Source organism: Egretta garzetta, unplaced genomic scaffold (genome assembly GCF_000687185.1).
Source record: "Egretta garzetta isolate BGI_Z169 unplaced genomic scaffold, ASM68718v1 scaffold70, whole genome shotgun sequence".
Classification (NCBI taxonomy): Eukaryota; Metazoa; Chordata; class Aves; order Pelecaniformes; family Ardeidae; genus Egretta; species Egretta garzetta.
In genome coordinates this window covers 1,031,586-1,052,097 of record NW_009258539.1, presented here as the reverse complement: position 1 = coordinate 1,052,097, position 20,512 = coordinate 1,031,586, and the positions used below count along the sequence as shown (strand labels likewise).

General features: G+C 37.5%; 1 protein-coding gene across 1 annotated transcript in view; it reads right to left on the bottom strand.

Annotated features, from left to right (window-relative positions):
- Positions 1 to 1,075: 1,075 nt before the first annotated feature.
- The window catches only part of CASK (calcium/calmodulin dependent serine protein kinase), a 245,040-nt gene continuing 225,603 nt past the window's right edge, over positions 1,076 to 20,512 (bottom strand). The window contains exons 20-26 of the mRNA XM_009646334.2: positions 20,274 to 20,470; positions 18,874 to 18,989; positions 13,756 to 13,836; positions 13,584 to 13,664; positions 9,504 to 9,706; positions 7,201 to 7,284; positions 1,076 to 1,475 (exon numbers count right to left, since the gene is read on the bottom strand). Of these exons, the coding sequence (XP_009644629.2) occupies positions 1,299 to 1,475; positions 7,201 to 7,284; positions 9,504 to 9,706; positions 13,584 to 13,664; positions 13,756 to 13,836; positions 18,874 to 18,989; positions 20,274 to 20,470 (939 nt within the window). The 3' untranslated portion in view covers positions 1,076 to 1,298. The remainder of the gene's footprint in view (positions 1,476 to 7,200; positions 7,285 to 9,503; positions 9,707 to 13,583; positions 13,665 to 13,755; positions 13,837 to 18,873; positions 18,990 to 20,273; positions 20,471 to 20,512) is intronic.

Below are 20,512 nucleotides of genomic sequence, written 5' to 3'. Positions count from 1 at the left end.
ACCTCTTCTCGCTGCGCGAGTCACTGATTTGTTCTGGAAACTCCCTGTGATGAAATGAAGGACCCAAAGGCATTGAATTGTTGAACACATAAAAGGAAGTATATTTAAAATAAAAAAATTGGTCAGACTGTAGAGTCAATTACCATTTTTAAAGGAATTTACAGGGCTGTTGTAGATGAGTCTTTTGGAATAGTCAGTTTATCGCAATGCCTAAACTGGTTTCTTCATTGCACAGTATTTTCTTTTAAAATGTGTGCAGTTTTAAACTATTACATACATATTAAAAATCAGCATTTCTTTGTTTAAACTTAAGTAAAACGTTAATACTCTCAGACAACACAGATCTGAAATGGTGAAACCAGTAATTGCCCCCTCCCACCTTACAACAAATTAAATTGAGACAAAATTACAAACACATTTCACTACATGATTATTATTAATAAAAATCAGGTTTTTTTTTTTTATAAAGTTGCCCCAAAATGCAAGGGATGTGCATAGGTTTACAACTTAGTCAGAATAATATTTTACTTTATTCCCTTGGGTACGTGTTCCCATGAACGGAATGTACTTTGCTGTAGATTACAGGTTTTATCAACACAGATACACCAACGGCATGAACGCTTGCGACTGTCCACATGCATTAAGAGTCAAGACCCAATTTCAAATTTCTAAAAGTTTTACAGAGTTCTTCAAAGAGACAGTATCACATTATCTGGATGTTACACAAAAGTACTTAAAAATACTATCCTAGGAAAAAAAAAAGCAAAAAAAGGCCTTTAAAATGTATGAATTTGTTTCGTAACCACTAGACTAATTACTTCAAATAAATAAAGGAAAGCAAAGTATTCCAATCCATAAAATCAGACTCTAAAAAGAACGTAGTGTTCCACCCCCAAGTTAAGGTAACAGAATCATATTATTATTACTATTAAAATAGATTATAGAAAGCAGCATCTATTTTGTGCAGTTTTTAGGGGCCCTTGAAATAAAAAGCTATGATTTCCAAAAATATAACATTCCAAAGGACTGAATAATACATATATTTAAAGATACATTTTATTAAAGTTTAGGAGAAATGATTAAAAAAAGATACTGTCTCTTTAAATTAGTGTTTAATTTTTTTCCCCCTCCTCCTATCTATTCGGACATGACAATAATTATATTTTAGGTCACACTACATCTAGGTAGTCTCTAGGGGCCAAGACCTGTTGACACAAGGTCAATAACGAAGAGGTTTTCCATGTATGAGGTGGTTCCCAGTATGACAGATTTTTTATTTCCATCATCTCGTGACCGGGCTAGTAGACCCAGGAGACCGGGACCCACTGTGAGGCTGTACACACAAGCTCGATGGCTTCCTCCAGGTGCCTGATAGTTTCATCAATTTCATTGTTGATAATTGTTAGGTCAAAGTAGTGTGCATATGTTCTCTGTAAGATTTCGGACTCCTTCTGCAGACGCTGAAGGGATTCATCCTGTTTGGCAGTCAGAAAAGAAAATGGGAGAGAGAGAAGTTGGATCCTTTCGTACTCTTCTACAACAGCTCTCTAACTGTTGCTTACAGAGAAGGAAACGGGCAAAAAAGCCATAGGGAGGCCTAGGTGGTTTAAATCCCCCACCTAAATCTACAGAAATCACATGGGAGAAATGGCACAATTTCTCTCTTGAAGCTGACATTCAAACAGCACTGTTATTTATTGACATTACTTGAGACAAACCACAAGTCTAGCGTTAAAAAAGCAAGGCAGAGGATGGAAGCTTAGAAAAGCAGCACAGACATGAGCAATGGAGACCATATGTGAATAAAATGTACCAAGTGCACAAATATGAGCTATCGGGCCTATGTCCAGGTCAGAACACAAGAAACAGGAGAGGGTATATTGTCAAGTATCAGCTGTTCCCGGTTTTGGTAATGTTTTCTGTTCAACATCAGTCTTCGGGGTCTACTTCCTTTAATAATCATTTTACTGATAAGGAAATTCTCACGCCGCATTACTCTGCGGTTCCTATTTCAGAGCACGCCATTTCCAGCATCTCTTAGCGTGAGATCCTGAAGACGAACCACGCAGCTGGTGCTCAAGAAGGGCCAAGCGGCAGCAGACTGGTGCTCCCCATGGCTTTGTGCCACGGTCCGTACAAAAACCCGTGCATCCCACTTTGCAGCAGCACTACTGGACGCTGTGCAGCCAGCAATGCCACAGCGATGGGCTTTCTTAGTACGGTCTGCCTTTCTGAGAGAGCGGGATTGCAAAAGGCTCCTCTCTAGGGCCTGCAGCAATTCTAAGTTTGAATTCTCTTCCTGCAATTTCCCTTAGAAATAAAAAAAAATAAATAACCATTTGCTGCTTTCAGGAACCTTGAAATAGCCACATGAAAGTAATTACGTCCTTCCTGCCCCACAGGTTTGGGGTGGATATGGGGCAAAATTACATATGAACAGTATAGACTCCTGCTGCTCTGCAGTATCTATAGGGTCACCCTACTTGATCAGTCAACAGGGATATACTTTATTACAACAGAATTTTAGGCTGCAGGAAGTACAGACACAGTGCCTATAGCTGTTTTCACAAGAAATTATTCTGGCAACAGAATTTTATCCAGCTAATAAGAGACTCCCTCCTCCCCTTTTTTCTGTTTAAACTTCCCAAGTATTTGTAATGACAGTGACAAGTAGCTGTGGAATGGCAGCTTTCAGATCCTCTGAAGGGAACAACCTCCGCTGAGACAGTTCTCCTTCCCCATAGCTACAAAACCAGCCACATTGGGAGAAGAAGTTCTGTACCAAAGTTACAGTTCTGCTTCTCTCCTGAAGCTGCAGCCTCAAATGAGGGGGGATGCCACTTTCACTTGATAATTGCTACAAACTTCATTCAAAGTCAGACAAACACTCCTCATGTGCTTCTGCACAAGGAATGCTCCTTGTATGGACCATTATGCATTGCCAGTGATGCAGGGAACTTCCGTAAAAAATACCAAAAGTTCATTAAACTTTAGTATGTTTCTGACTTAGCTTCTCCTAGATCCAACTTTACTGAGATCGAAGTGGGTTGTATTTTGGAATATCTAAATTTCCTAGCCTGTTGAAAACGTAAAACATTACTTCTTTCATACACTTCTAGGGGCAGTAATAAGTTTGGGATAGGCCACTGCCTATCAACTAGTTTCAAACTTTCTAAAGTTCTGCAAAAAGAAAAGAGGTTACAGTTCTTGAGTTTTGTTTTCTTCTGGGACGAAATTTCACCTGTGTTTGTGATAGAGTATCTATTTGTACATTCAAAACCACCTCAGACTTGGCTAAACGTTTCCTCTGGGTCTATAAGTCCTAAATGCCAAAATTCTTCTTTGAAGCTATCGCTTCCTCAAAATTTTTGCTGTAGTAAGTTCCTCTCAATTTCTCTAAGATTTCTTAATTCAATTTTGAATAGTGAACATCCCAGATGATTCTTCAAGAAGAATATTCTCCAGCAGTTGTGCTCTCAATAGAGTCAAGAAAGAAGACAGTCGTCAAAATGTTCAGCTAGCTGCAGGCAGACAAATGAATAGCCACAACTTTATTGGAACAGACTTTTCTTTCCTATCACTAGAATTCAGTTCACTTTCCTAATTTTCCTCTCTTTCTCCACCATAGCTCCTTCTCCACCATAACCGGGACAGAAAGGAGTGAAACTTGGCTTTTATCCATGAAATCTCTCCCACGGTTTAGACTGGATATAAGGAAGAAATTCTTTACAATGAGGGTGATGAAACACTGGAACGGGTTGCCCAGAGAGGTGGTGGACGCCCCATCCCTGGGAACATTCAAGGCCAGGTTGGACGGGGCTCTGAGCAACCTGATCTGGTTAAAGGTGTCCCTGCTCACTGCAGGGGGGTTGGGCTAGACGACCTCTAGGGGTCTCTTCCAACCCCAAACATTCTATGATTCTAGGGCTGGGGTTTTTTTGGCTTTAAAGTACATAGGACAAGAGCTGCCGCCTGTTACAGTCAAAGCACAGCCTAACAAACTACTAATATTCCCTTCTAAGGCTGTGAACAATGTATAAACAAACCATCAGGCCTTGGCCAATTTTGCTCCAATAGAAAGAAATTCTCCTCAGTTTAAACAGCTGGTGGACTGCAAACTTCTTAAGAAAAATTCCTTTTATTCTTTGGCTGTAGGAGGGAGGAAGCATAGCTAAAATCCAGAAGAATTTGACTCAGTAAAGATTTACGCATGGCTCAGTAAAGATTTAGATCAAGAAAGTGGAGCCTGTCAACTCCTTTTTGCTGCTGCCCGGGCAATGGGACGTAGAAAACAGCTGGAAGAAAGAGGAACTTCTCCAGTGCTTCCTGATATGCTCTCTCCTCTCTCTGTTTTAGCACAGCAATAATCTGATTTAAGTTTCTTTTGTGATTAGACAGGTGGGTACACTCTGGGAGATCTCCTATATGATTTAAATTGGTTTTGTGCTTTGCAGAATTGCTCATAGTGCACTGCTATATTCAGTTGGAAAGTGTAATATTTTGTCTCCTAACTCTTGCTGTGTGGTCCTTGATTTTTGAGATATTTTGTGTGGTCTATGATAGGCTGAAGTGTCTCAAGAGAGAAACTTTTAAGATCAGGCCTCTGCACTGATTTTATCACAAAGTTCAGATGTGCAGCTGTAAGAGTAGAAATTTTACTCTCTAGTTTCTTTTTACTAGCAGATAATTTTAGCGCAGATATCTGAAGCCATTATTATATTAAATTTTTATTCCAATGGCGAAAGCAATGTTGAATGGGAACGAGCATATCTACATTCTAAAACTACTGAAATAACCAGGACTACCTTGTCAGCCCCTAGCTGGTACTTACGGGCAATTTTCTGCACCATTTTGGCAGCTATGTACAATTAGTGCGAGTGCAGGAAAATGAAAAGAAAAGCAAAGATGAAATTTAAGAAAACATAAGGGTGGGGAAAAAAGGACAGTCATTTACAGAAGTGTTCTCAAAAAGCATATGTAAAATAAACAAAGCAGGATAAGAGGATAAACAGAAAGGGATACTCATTAGGCAAATGAACCTTTCAAAAAGGAAGCATGAATGGGAAATACGAAACACACACTCTCCACCTTTGCTTGCTGCCTTGCAGGCTGCTAACGCACGGACACAATTTGCACATGTCCCTTCACGCAGTCCAATAAACCTTGGAAAATAGGATCCTGTATTCGGGTGAGGTCTGTTGCTATTACCATTTTGTGCCTCTCCCTTTCCTTAAGTTTAATTGACTCATAAATTAGCATGCTTTATAAGTGTGGCCTCAGTTCAGCAATTCATGTGCCTAAGCGAAACCCTGCATGCACAGAGACTTTAGTCACAAGCGCTTAAAATACAGACAGTCTTACAGCATGCATGCAAATATTTAAAACATGATACTTGACTTCTACTAATATTTCTTTGGCATGAACAAATATTTCCCCACCACTACTATAAAAGGTACATTTCTGTCCTCTTCCCAGTGTAGCATGGAAAATATTTTCTCCCTCATATGAACGGTCCCAAATGTCTCTGTATTATATCCTACAGCTGGAAGATGAAAAGGTAAGTACCACTGGCAGATGAGTGAAGCCAAAGAAGACTATTTGGGAGCTAAGACACAGGTACAGAGGCAACAAACCCATGCAACTGCTGCTCTAAGCACAATGCTTGCCTGACACATCCTAAGAATTATTCTAGCTATTTTAAACTGATGCCATGCCATTTGCTTCTACAAAAGATAATTCAGTGTAGAATACAAAATTTTAGTATTTTCTCAAGATCGTACTGATTTACAGCATATGCCAACACCAGCAGTTAGACAAACTGTCACTTCACTAACATTGCAAATTCTGCTGTTCTGAGAGGCCTTTGGACACTAAATATATTTATATTTAATTTAACTTAGAATATATTATCAGCTAGGCATAAGATACAGTGAAATGACACAGCTTACTGCTGTGAAAGCTAAAAGAACCTTCTCCCCCCTCTCATCTCTTCCTGGCTATATGTTTTCACTGCTTGTTCTGGCATTGGTGCTTGTCAGAGCCTTTGTGAGCTGCTTGAAAACTGACAAAAATCCAATTTAGAGCTAAAGTAGCTCACTAGAGGATCTGGTAAGTGCCCTGGCCAGTGCAGACTGGCCGTGTATGTCCCAGAACCAAGTTAAGAGAGAATCAGCAACAGCGAACTAGTAGAATGCCTTGGCTGCCAGCAAAGTAGCAGCTCAAGGCCAATATTTTTCACCCTCCACTTGCTATTTTAACAATCATTCAGGGTATTTGCATTTAAATGTTTGTCTTGTTCCTTATTTTCCTGCAAGCCTCTGCAGTGAGGTCATAGTTTCATACTTGTGATATATTGTAATTACATTTCTATAGAAACAGGCTGTAGAGACAGGGCTCCTGTCTATTTTCATGTGATCAAGGAGACATCTAGGAGATTTGGACCAGATTAATGGTCAAATCCAATTGATTAAATACCTTAATATCATGGTTTAAAAAAGGCTGGGAAGATAAAGTGTTTGGATTAATACTGTTTGCCCTGTTGCAAGCTAAATCCAGAATTGCTTGATATTATCTTTGAAATCAGTAGCAATCTGCAGAGAAGATACTCTATAACTAAATAGGAAGTTCAGGATGTGGGCCTCCATGAATACTCAATGTTATTCCACAAGCAATTACCCCTTTGGTCAAAGCTTCCGATTCCAAAAAGCTTCCAGCAGTCTTCAAAATTAATAAGCCTATTTCTGATATATACTTGCTGTATAGAAAAAATACTAAAAGATAAAGGTGGGATGACAGCACAGTCACGCACACCCAGTTCTTCAGTTCGGCCAGCTGTAATCTAGCGCTAGCACTGCAACTCAAAATTGAGTAATTTGCATTAATGATTTGTCAAGGATTTGGAAATGGATCTTTGAGCTAGGGCAGGGAATGAAATAAAAGAATACATATTTTTAGAATACATCATGTGGATCCTTCAACTTGAAGTTCATATTGTGAATTAGAAAAAAAATCAGTTAATAAACAATAAATACATCTCAATCAACTTAATAATGCTGCCATACAACTGTCTGTGTGCTTCTCCAACTGTCTGTGTGCTTCTCCATTTACAAACAAGGAAACAACTGAAGAGTTGTATCTGCATATTTGAATCTCATCCTTAATTCTGTCTCTGACAGAACATTAGATTGCAACATGCCATACCTCATTAATGCCTGGGGTAATCGTAGGTGCAGCAATAAAAACAACAAAAGGAGCAAACTCTGCAGTTCTCAGGACCTTCAATGCCTAAGTGAAAAAAAAAATCAAGATACTTTAGAAGAATCCCCCAACAATCAATGTGAAATAAGTTTAGTCACACATGCAAAAGATACAAAATCATGGTTTGCCAATGCTGGTATTTGTTTTTAACTGAGCTGGAGTCAAGACCTTAGTAATACAGACACTTAACTTTCTGCGTTATTTTACATTTTTGGTGGCCGAATAGGATATTTATCCTTCATTAAAGTGAGTTTTCAAGACAATGAGAGCTTTAGCATTTTCAGAGATGCTCTTCCTATACAGCCCCAAAGACTGCAGAATTCTGTTTGCATTTAAGCTGAATGATTAACACCAGGTAAAAAAATTCAGTCATGCCATAAGTAGGGAGAAGAGCCAACTGTATTTTAGAACAAATATTGATTAGAATATAATTTTTGTCCGACTCTTTCCACCTACCAAGACTTTTTTACTATTATTTTCTGAAACAAATGAAAATGTGATGTGAGAGGTTCCAAGTTTTTAAAAAGTAAGCATAGTGAATTTTTTAAAAAGTGAGCATAGCATGAATGAAGTAAATACAGCACCAATCCCCTGAACCAAATCTATGAAAAAGAAAAGAGTTCTCATTAAAAAGTTGACTAAGTCATAATTTACTGAGTAACACACAGAGTTGCTGTAAGTAAAACTTTGGTACAGATCCAAGCTAGACTGAGTGCAGGACAGCAAGTAAACATACCTCAGCTGAACTCAAATAGATGGGCACGATAAAGCAAGACTACTCAAGGTCAGTCTTTTTTTGCTCCTTCTATTTCCTGTCTTCTACAAAGTTTTTTTTAAAAAAACCAAAACAACCAAACAAAAAACCGCAGTCCATCCTTTTCCCAGAGGTTTTCACCTCTGCTGCTTGAAACCCACCTATGTATATAATCTACACCAACCTCCTCTAAAAAGAGATAAACCCCGTATGCGAAAGTCAAGAAAGCTCACGTAACTAGGAGTACCCAAGGGAAAACAGGCGAGCAGTGCAACATAACCAGGAATAAGCCCACAGACAGGCTGGCCTTAATAAGCCGAGGTGGATGCATGAGGAAGCTGGCTAAGAAAGAGGCTTGCTAGACACATGCTGGAGGAAGTGTAGCAAGGGTGGCTGTTACCAAATGTAAACATACTCTAACAAAGATTAAAAGGCCTTCTGAGAACTGCAATGCTTCTGAATAATGCAGGTTGAAAAGGTTTATCAAGAGAGTTGCTTGTAACAGCTGCTCCATTTGAACTAACTATAAATGCTGCTCTCCCTGAAAATGTGGGATTTTATTTTTCAGAATAGCACCACACCATCTTATGATGTGATCTGTCCTAAATATTTTAGTCAGGTATCTTATTTATGTTAAGAAATTCTTAAAGAATTTTAACTTCTTGAATACATTCACAAAGAAGAAAGAAGGCAGGAACTTTAAATAGATAACACTGGTCACAATTTTAATTTTCTTTCTTCCCATTGCCTTCAATCTGCTAGAATAATATAAACATCACGTTTGTCCATATTCATGTTGTTCAACTTAACAAAACGTATAAACACATCCCTGTGAATTGAAAGTCATGACTACATGGATGTTCCAAAGGAAACATCAGAATTTTCCACTGAAGATTTTACATAATGAACAAACTGTTAGTGTTTCTTGAGAGCCTGATTTTCCTTCCAACCCTCTTCCAAAAAGTATAATACTGCAACAGAAAGGAGTTTAGAAAGTAACAACACTGATCTGGTCATTGTGCAAACAGGATCGGTATTGGTAATTGACCACAAATGTTTCTGACCATGCTCAACAGTGATACGGAGCCAAAAGTCAGTTAGGAACAAGACTACCCTCTAATGCAGCATTCAAAGAGACATTTTTGAAAATACCGAAACATTACTCCTGGCAGGCAATGACAATCACTTGTTTTGATACATTTCACTCGACATGAAACTAATGCATTAAAAAGTTATATGGTAAGTAGATTTTCAAGCTAAAGTGGTTGCATACCAAGCTAAACTATGAATTTGTTTCTGCTGTATGTTCTTCTAACCAGATGACTACCAGAATGCTACTTCACAGATTGATACTTTGGTGTTCTAGGCACTTTTGTTCCACATTACTGTACGCGTTACTTATCTAGTGTGCAATCAATAAAAAGAAATATATCTTAACAAAATAAGGTTGAAGGATTTGTGATGAGTCCCATTTTCATATACTTCTAGTTACCTGAGGTTCTACATCAAGTATTGCAATTAGTCCCTGCTCATGGATCTTTCGTATTGTTTCCAGTTTTGTCCCATACATTGCATCCTCATGGCTGCCATATTCCAAATATTCATTGTTTGATATATCCTGCATCATTTGGTCATGTGATACAAAGTAGTAATTTTTCCCATTTTCTTCATCTTTCTTTGGAGGTCGGGTTGTATCTGAAAATACAAAATATTTTTGGTACAAAAGCAATATTAAGCTTATATATGGCTTTTTGTTGGGCTTATCAATACTTATTCACTGAATGATGACCTGTCAAATCCTTTACCTAGTCAAGACTATAAGACTCTACCAGCTACTTTCAACAGCAAACAAAGGCCAAATCTCACAGTTTCTATTGTTTCTAAACAATTCAATTAGCAGACAGTACTGGGCCTGATCCTGTTCAACATAATCTTTAATGATCTGGATGATGGGGCAGAGTGTACCCTCAGCAAGGATGTCAATGATACAAAACTGGGAGGAGTGGCTGGTACACCAGAGGGTTATGATGCCATCCAGAGGGATCCTGACAAGCTGGAGAAATAGGCTGACAGGAACCTCATGAAGTTCAACAAGGGGAAGTGCCAAGTCCTGCACTTGAGGAGGAACCACTCCATGCACGAGTACATGCTGGGGGCTGACCAGTTGGAAAGAAGCTCTCTAGAAAAGGCCCTGTGGGGAGTCCTGGTAGACGCTCAGTTGAATATGAGCTAGCGATGTTCCCCTGTGGCAAAGAAGGGCTAAAGGTATCCTGGGCTGCATTAGACGAAGTATTTGCAGCAGGTGGAGGGAGGTGATCCCTCCCCTCTTCTCAGCACCGGGGGGGGCAAACCTGGAATGCCGGGATCCAGTTTTGGGCTCCTCAGTACAAGAGAAGCATGGACATACTGGAGAAAGTCCAGTGGAGGGGCACTGAGGGACTGGAGCATCTCTCCTATGAGGAAAAGCTGAGAGCTGGGGCTGTTCAGCTTGGAGAAGAGAAGGCTCAGGGGGGATTTCATCAATGAATACAAAGTCTAAAGTGAAGGTGTAAAGAAGATGGAGCCAGGCTCTTTTCAGTGGTGCTCGATGACAGGACAAGAGGCAATGGGCACACACTGAAACCCGGGAGCTTCCATCTGAACGTAAGGAAACACTTTTTCACTGTGAGGGTGGCTGAGCACTGACACAAGTTGCCCAGAGAGGTGGTGGAGTCTCCATCCTTGGAGATATTCAAAAGCCACCTGGACATGGTCCTGGGCAACTGGCTCTAGGTGGCCCTGCTTGAGCAGGGAGATTGGACCAGATGACTCCCAGAGGTAAGGAACTCAACCATTCTGTGATTCTGTAGGCCATCTGCCCCTCTTTTCCCCACAGGCACGCTGATATCCACTTGCTTATCTTTCTTCTAATGTTCCCTCACATACTGATTTACTTTCATATTTTTCCACTATCATATTTATGTTGGTGACATACCTGAAACACTGCATCTCTTCCCAATCTTATCGCTTATCTTCCAACAACCCAATCATAATTTCAAACAAGGTATCAAAAAATTTAACTCATCTTCTATTTTTAATTACACTGATTCTGTGATTCTGTTCTGAGGATTAATTAGCATATTTCAAAGATGAAAAGTTCTATAGAAATATTATAATAATAGTTATTATTTTAAGGAATTCAAGAACAATGGATTATATAAGCCATATAATATCACTATACTACTCACTGCTGCCTTAGGTCTACTGAACTTACACACTCATACATTTGGCCCAAATTCTTTTCTTCTGGAAAAACATTTCTGTATTTTCCATTTTTTACTTCAATTTTTATGAGATTTTCTTTTTGTGAGTGTGAAAGCACTGAGAAACCTGATCTAGTTAGTGGTGTCCCTGCTCACTGCAGGGGGCTTGGACTAGATGACCTCTAGGGGTCCATTCCAACCCAAAACATTCTATGATTCTATGATTCTGTGAAAGTGTACGTGTAAAAAGTGGGTGAGGGCCTGATTACTTGTGGTCAAGAGAGATTAAAGCTACTTAGCTGTAACACACTTTTCCAATATATTGCTTCTGCAGACCTATGTGGTAAGAGATGTATAACCTACTAACCCTTTTAATTAACTACTGTTGTGTGTGATGTGACCTACAATCAGGTTGTCAGTAGGTAGATAATTCCTTCATAAAGCACTCCCCAGAACCACACCCCCCTTAAGCCCTATCTCAAAAGTGACCTACTCCTACGACAGTTTTGTAAAAGAATACAGAAAATGCAGTAAAATCCATCCCCGAGAACTGGAGAGAATAAATTCAATTACCTAGAGTCAGCTGAAAGATAGATCAGGTTCCCATAATACTTAAAGTATATGTGGTATATTTCATATGATCTATTTATATCAGTAACATAAAGAAGTAATGTGGGTGTCTAAACACCAGCATAAAGTGCTATTTTAAATGCCCTAAATGCCTTAAACCTGAAACATCCATGTAGGACTATTTAGATATAACGCAGGAGTTAAAGGAGACTCTTCTGGAGTGGGGCTGGAGGTTAGGTGATGTCTAAAACAGGCATTTAAACATCACACTGATGCTTAAGCACCTGAATTTCAGCCTCATTTGCAGTCTAGTGTTTTTAATCTTCTTATATAATCAGTGAAGCAATTTCAGTGCTTCCACAGAGCAGGAACCTAATGCAGGCAATCTAAGGCGTGGTCGTCATGGTAAGGGTGAGTGCATTTTAACAGGTATTTGAAGGTAAAATAACTAGTTCAGCTTCTAGCTCCCCGCAGCAATACAGTTCGTACTTGAGAGAGACTGGGTGAAAAGCATATTCTAAAACATTTATTACTCTTTGTTTTAGTCCTTTGTAATGGAGAACGTATTTGCTGGGTTACTACTCCTTTCCCCCCATATAGTCTTGTCTCTGTTGAATAACATAGGTACGATGTATATCACATACTCCTGGCACCGCACTTTTCAAATGTCTAATCTAGGATTTTAGCGTCTAGATATAAAGAGTAGTGTGACAAACAGTGCAGTTTAGCATCGCTGCTGGGGTGATCTAATAGTTCATACTTTCAAAAAGGTTAGGTTTTTCTGTTTTCCTTCTGCTGGCACTGGTCTTCGTCTAACTCCTTAGTGAGCAAGCCTGGGGAACTTAAATCAGCAGCAAACTAATCCTTTTCCCCTTCCAAATAGGTTTACAGTTAAGTTCTTAAAAATTACACTTTTTAGCAACAACAAAATCCTAATAGGTAGAAAAACACCTAAGTGCCATTTTTAAAGTAAAGCACTAACAAGGTATAAATAAAATTAAATTAATGCATAATGGTCATCATTGTCACTTCTGAGCCACGTATAGTGTTTCTGAAGTCAGCCTGAAATAGAGTGGACAGACTTAGCTGCTGGATGCTCTTGTTTCAGAATGCCTGGCTTGACGAAAAAGGGTGCATCTCCAAGAGATCGTGTAGTAGGATATGCAATTCCTGCCATGGTATTGGTAGACATTGTCATGAAGGGAAAACAGCCCTGTGCTCTTTGTAACAACCCACTTGTAAGCACTGAAGTTAATTGTGTTTTCTTTTTCTTATTTTCATCTCTGGGAACTCGGAGTTATTTTAGTATACCAGTCCTCCAGGCTAGGCGGTGAAAACTAATTTAAAACATCCAGATAAGGTACACATTAAAGGTTTCCTCTAAATGCAGTTTATATTTCTTCTCATGGGGATTAACCACAGTTTTCAAGGTCATGGCTGTTCCAGTCTTACCTGGACTGTAAATGGAAAATTAGCAGAGAAAAATGTTTTAGCCTTCATTCTAAATTAACAAATGTTCTGGGTAGAGAGAAGCATGCTTAACAAATAGTTTTGTGAACACTAGGAAACAGTCAAAGTGGCGTTACTTACTACCCCTCCCTCTGAAAAACACAAAAGAAGAAATATACCCGGTCCTATCACAGCTCCCACCTTTCAGATAGGATTTGTCTCAGCAGAACTGAACACATGCAGTACTACAATGGGTACATTGTCAAGGACACTACAAACAATTTTGCACTACATTGAACATTGCTACTTACGAGGAATGGGGTAAGCAAATCTGTCCGGGTGTTTTGTGATGAGCGTGTTTTTTATGTGTCTTCTTCCAACACCATGTGCACCTAATCCACAACACAAAAATGAATTATAAATTTTCCACCAGAAGGGGTTAAAAACTGTGCTGTTATGTTCAGAATAATAACTCAAAATTACCTAGTAAGACTAGTGTTTTCCTTTTGAATGCTGGCAGTTTTACTACTTCTTCATATGTGACGAGATCTAATTGATCAAACACTAAAACACAAAAGAAACCCCCACAGGGATAAGAAAAAAGGCATATTAAGGGTGATAATTAATTGTGCTACAAGTTTTAGATTTACAATACAAAGTAATACATTATGGAAAATAAAACCATTTCGTTTTGCAATTATAACAAAAGTGTTCATTTAGAAAATCATTAAAAAGCAGTAAGAAAGCTACTGAAACGCTCAGGAAAGTTTGCATGTCCTTTCATGCAGTATTCAGCAGACCACAAGAATTAGCTAAAATGGCATGCCATTCACGTTTGCATTCCTAAGAAAGAGCAATACTAAAGAAAAATCTGTAGACAATGAACAACATGAATACAATATGAGAACATCTATTTACACTAAAGATAGGGATACTCTCATAATCATGTTTTAACAAGATCTATGAGAAACATATAGAGAAGAGTATTAATACTTTGTGGTATTTATTCTTCAAAACTACCACCATATTAATTGTAATTAGAGTTCTCTTTAAACACACGTGCTAGCTAAATTGACATGCTTTTAAAACTTGTGACAGAATGAAGAATTCTAACGAAAAGTGATGGCATTACATAAAAGAACCTCCACCATATTTAGGGAAAAATTGTAAAAGTATTATTTCAGAAATAATTTCAACTGCAGTTGAAATTGGATGAATTCCATCATGCCTATCAATCTATTGTCAATTGCCAAGGTATGTAATGATTGACAAATTGAGTTTTGTTCATTAAAAACAGCTTATTCCTCCTGTGCCCAATAACACCTCATCTGTGGTAATTATTGCAAAATTCTAGTGAAAAAAGAAGCCAGGAAGCAGTTAATTATATTTATAAAGATTACACAAATCAGCAATTGTGAGCACAATAACGAACAAGAGTTTTCAGTTCTGTATTTATGCATAAAAAGAAGGGAGGAGAGATGCATAAAAAGAAGGGAGGAGAGACTGCATCTAAAGTATGGGATTCTTTGACTGTTTCCAAGTCCTAAGTTGGTGTGTTCACCTCAACTATATCCCATCCATCTTTTAGGATGAGTCTAGATATATCTGTCTCCCTCTCCTCCTATCCAAAGCCCCTTAGGAAAGTAGGCAAGTGGCGGAAGCTTTAGTTTGCTTGCTCCAGAAGCCCCCAGCCACCAAAATCAGCATTAAGACTGTGGAGCCAACCAGAAAGCACATGCTCTTTGTACTAAAGTCCCAGTTAAAGCAGCAAATGTTTTAACTTAATATATGTCTTTTTATAGGGCAGATTTTTCAATTCAACCACAGTCTTTTTACTCTAAATAGAAAGTACAACTGCTTCAATTTGGTCAAACTACAAATTAGTCAATTGATATACTCAACTCTTTAAGACCTTGCAAAGATACAGCTATGAAAACTTCCTAGTCCATTTGAAGCATTTTGAATTTCATCCCAAAGAAGAATCTCTTTCAACCTTTCCCCAAATATTACAAGCAAGAATTTAGTCGTATTTTTCTTCCACTCCGCAAACCTACAAACATGGAATTCTTACTACTGTCCTTTTTGCACCTTCACGCTATTTAAACTAATTAATAATCCATTTCATATTAGATCTACAACACGTTAAACAGTTTTACCATTCTAACCATCTAGGCCTCCAAGTATCTTTTCCCATTAAAAAATAATTAAGAAAATCAGTTCTTTATTTTCTTCTTGAACAAAACCACATTATGTTAGATACAAACAACAGGAGCAAACAACAGAAACGATACATATTAATGCCTTCATCACAAACTAGCAGCATGGAGAAGATGTGTCTCAGTCTACATGGAGTTAACTAATGATTGTAGGGTTTTCAAATGCAAAAGAAAAATGATTATTTTTTTAATATACACAAGATATGAGGAATACAGGGCACATTTAAAGACTGAACTTTAATGCTTCTGTGTTACTAGCTCATAAAGAAAAGGAGTTCTTGAAAGGAAACAGTAAGAAGCAAATAAAGAGGCATTGTCACTTGACAGGTTACTTACATGCACAGAGGCCATTGGGAGTAAGACAGCATGAAAAATGTACAGGGGTCATTGAGATATGGCTCGTAATATATTAGTAAAATAAAAAGTATATGCACAAAATAAACTTTACCATGCAATAGTCTAAACACAAGGCAAATAAACCACATTAAGAAATGATAAACATATTTTATAAAAGCTTGGCAATTTACTACATTATGCATAATATGAAGTATAGTTCTAGTATGTTCTAAAGAGTGTTCTTTTATGAAGTCCTGCAATAACATTTCAGTGAAATAAATAAAAAAAATTATCTACATATCATGGCAGTATACCACAAGAGCATTTATAAAAATGTCAGTGAACCTAATAATGAAAAATATTTAATTTTTTTCTGTGGGCTTTGGTCTAAAACTGACTTTACAACGATAAAATGTATGATCACGAAGTTGTCTCTTGAAGGACACAATAATATCAAGTATGGAGGAAAGAAAAATGGAATGATATTTTTCTTGTAAAGGAGAATATATTTGCTTTTAATTATAAAAAGTACCAGATATATTCTACTCTCTACTTCATAAACTATGTTGGATTTGCAGAATAATTTAATTTCTAGTTCCAGTAATATCCCAATATATCACACCAAAATCTTAGCTCTCAAATCATTAGCTAGCCACACAAGTCTTAGTTGACTATGCCATTTCTCTGCACCCCAGTTCAGTCTCCTCTCTAAGACAAAAATAACAGGGAAGTCCAAATAGATTACATACTGCTAAAAGATTTATTGAGTATTATACTAAGATATAAGAGAAATAAATTCTACTTTCTTGTAAGAGCAACATTTTGACATCCAGATTACACGTCTCAGTTCAAAATGAATTATACTTATTTTGGATCCAACAGAAGAAAAAATCTGGTTTTTATTCTGAGACAGATGCACTGAAAGCTTCCAAAAGCCAGAGTTGCCATATTTCTGACTAACAATACCAGACGTGAGAGAGCAGTTCAGAGAAGGTAAATTCAGTACCACCTTAGTTAAACTTAAACTCATGCAAGCACCATAGCATTTTCAGGGAATCTCTTTATATCCTACATTTAGCATCATTCCCCAGAATGTTACTGACATCACCTTTAATACCTCAAGCACACTAAGATCAATAAACATTTCTAACAGAAATCTTGATTCCAGTCTGCATTTTCATTAACTTTTTGACTTCTTAGGGAGAAGGGGAAGTGTCAGATGGTATTCTGAAATGAGCAGCTTCTTTAATGGTCATTTTGATAATTTTTTATGTTCACGTGTCTAATTTTTGGCAAACTTTGCGCTCTGATGTAAAGTGACTAACAGCACTGATGGTGGCACACGCTAAGATAAGCAAACTGTGAGACTCAAAGTGCTGTTAACTTCCTCCAAAACATCCCCCCTACATCAAGATGGGAAAGTCTAGACTACCTTCCTTTCAGGGATTTAATTGCTACAAAGTCTTTGAGCTACTTTTGCTCCTGAAGTACTGCCTGCTCCTTCTCCTTCCCTGACCATCCTCTTTCCTTTGCTTATTCCTTTGAAGCCTGCCATGCTTAGTGACACTGACATTATTAACTACGTAGCTGCACTGTGAACTGTATTAAGAAATTTAACTGCCCTAAAGAAAAAGAATCAATGGTTTTTGTTGGGTTGCTCTCCAGTTAATCCGGTTAACAGCATGGCCACGCAGAGTTGTACTGGCACACCCGAAGGGAGCAGCAATGCTGTGGGACTGTATGCTGGGAGCAATTGATAATACTTGTTTTAGTGTTGTCGAAGACTTAAGGCCATAAAATCCAGTTTATTCTCAATAGTTTTTGTTAAGGTTGTAATTAGTAAAACATGGTTTAGTGCTACTGCAATGAAGTGGAAACACTAAAACAAACAGAATGTTAAACCAGCAAAAGGAAGGAAAGAAGTTAAAGCTTTCAATCTCTACTTACAGGGTTTTCAGGGTAATGAGAAATTTTATATTTAACTGTGAAATGTGACAGTGAATTAAGGAGTACAAATGACAATTACTCATCTTTGACTTTCTTACATCTTATTTTCAAATTACTTTTAAGTAAACATAAATTCTGTAGTACTGATATATTATGAGCTGTGATACCACACACAGATTGTACAGGTAAGGAGAAATGTGAAAATACAGACTTAAATTGTTTAATTGGTGCATTCAATAATGCAAGTGAAAAAAACTCTAGAAATTAATGCAATATATAAAGTACTTTCATTACACTGTTTGGACAGGTATATCTTCTAATTCTAATAAAAAACCTCTGCAAGTCTCCCAAGAGACCACAACAACATATTTATCATTACAGTATGTGATGCAATAGAAACAGTTTCAACACATTGAGTATTTTATATTAAAAGAACTAAATTAGCTCATGAATAAAGGGGTCTTCCTTCTTTACTAATAAAATTAATGAATTTTGCTCTGCAAGTATCTCTTACTTCTACTTTCAAAATTTTCTAAAAGAATTCAATTTTCCAGCAGTTTAAATAGAAAGCCAAAACTTAGGATTCAGGTAGAAATCACTGCAAGGGGATAAACTTCCATGGTTTGTTTCTACTTGTTAACTGTAAATAACACGCTGACTACGCAATGGCTCTTATTCTACTTCCAGCTGTAATGCTTCAAGAAAAATGCCCTTTCATTATGTTTTCACATATATAATCTATAACACATATTAACAAAGATGCTACTGAAATGTCTTCTGTAAAGCACAGTACAGTAATACAGATTGCAAAATTAATATCCTGTTGGTTTCTAGTGCTCCTTTAAGTATAAAAACCAAAACAATGTAAGCCTATATTAGGATATATTATGATGCATTTATTTTGTCACAGCTTGCTTCTCACTGATTAAGCTATATTTTTAAATAGCAAAGAACAAGCAGAGCAATGTTGGCATAATTATAATTTTAGTTCTATTTTCCTAACTCAGGTTTATGTAACAGTGCCAGCTGAACAATTAATGGCAAGGTTTAGATTGTAAAAAATGTAACCTGTTAAAGATACTTGCATTTTTTTTTTCCATACCTGCATTGTGCTTTGCCAAATATTTGTCTTTGTACTGCTTTTTTTTCTTTCCAAACCAAGTACAGCTGGCCTGTTGCTCCTGTTTGGTCTTCTCCATGGCAATACAAGCAACTCGCCTGGCATATGGAGAAAAAAATGTTTTTGTTGTAATCAATGTATTTTTAAACAGCCACACAGAATGAATTAGAAAAATAAGACTTTTTAATAACACAAGAGTACAGTAAAACTTTTGAAAACCTTTTTTTAGATGACTTGAAAGCATTTATATACAGAGGTATTTTGATATAAAGAATATCTTCTTAGTGGTAGATCATTAAAGCTCACAGACCAAGTGAGCATGGGAGGAAGGGTAACTATGAAAATGGCTGTAGACCACTTTGCAGCGGATCAGACTTGGAAGAGCATGAGGTCTGAAAAGACCACTATGGTCTAAATTACTTCAGAGCAAGTTGTGTTGTGTTGTGTAACTGTTTTGAGATCAATCTTCAGGATGAAGTATTCCAAGTGTTCCTGCTGCAATGCATACCAGTGTCTCCTTTACATCATGGCTTGCAAGGGAGCTCTTGAGATGGAATGAAATGTCTTGTCTACCTCTGTTTCTCTTCTAGCAAAACCTCCCCTAGCCTGTCCAGGTGGCACAGGTGCTGTTAAACCCTTTACAGCACTCTAATTCTTATATAGGAAATCTTCTATGTAATGTTTTGGGTTAGATTATCCATATTGATAAACTTTCTAGAGTTATGGCCATAACTTTCATGGCCCAGGACTTGCTTGCAAGAGTTTGTGCTGATACATTTAAAGTATTTACTAATCAGCTTCTGCAAGAGGTTGTTTAAAAGCTCTGCATTGCTTTTGTGGTACTCAGTGCCATTGCCGTTCATTGAATCTGTCATTCAGGAATCTTTGCACTGTGATTGCTTTCTACTTTTGGCTTTCATGTGGAAAATGGAAAGGAGAGAAACCCCCAAAACTCCCTCAATGACTCTTGTGCTTGACATCTTGCTAACACCTTATTCCTGCAGCACTTGCATGTAAGCAGTACTAATGAAAACACTGTTTAGAACCTAAAAGAGAAATAAATTTGCCCCCCTTACGTAAACAATTTGTATGTAGCCTTCAATCCTAGTTTCCTATAGTATATCAGAAAGCACAAATGATGTTTACTAACACAGGTGTTTATTTTTCTAATGTAACCACACACTTGATATTGCATGCAGCCCTTAGTGCTATGCATACAGGAGAAAAAAAAATCAATGGCACACAAACTGAGGCAATGTAGGCTTTTTTCTGAAAATCAAGAAAAAAAATTATACAAAAACTAGCTATACTACAATGAAAAGAGTAAAAGATGGAAATAAAAGCAAAGCTAAATTAATTTTTATAGAAAACTTAAGTCATACCATTCTTGAAGTTCAGGAGAAGGAATAAGACCTGCAGTACCATTTTTGGAGTTCTCAAGTTTACCCTGCCACCAGTTGTGATCATCTTTGCTAATGATTTGGATAATATCACCAACTCGGAATCTGATGCCAGCTTCTTTACAAGGAATGAGGTCATCCTTTCCTGGATCATATTCAAATTGTGCTCTTACATATATCTATAAAAAGAGAGTTTATAAAAGACACTGCGATATTATTAC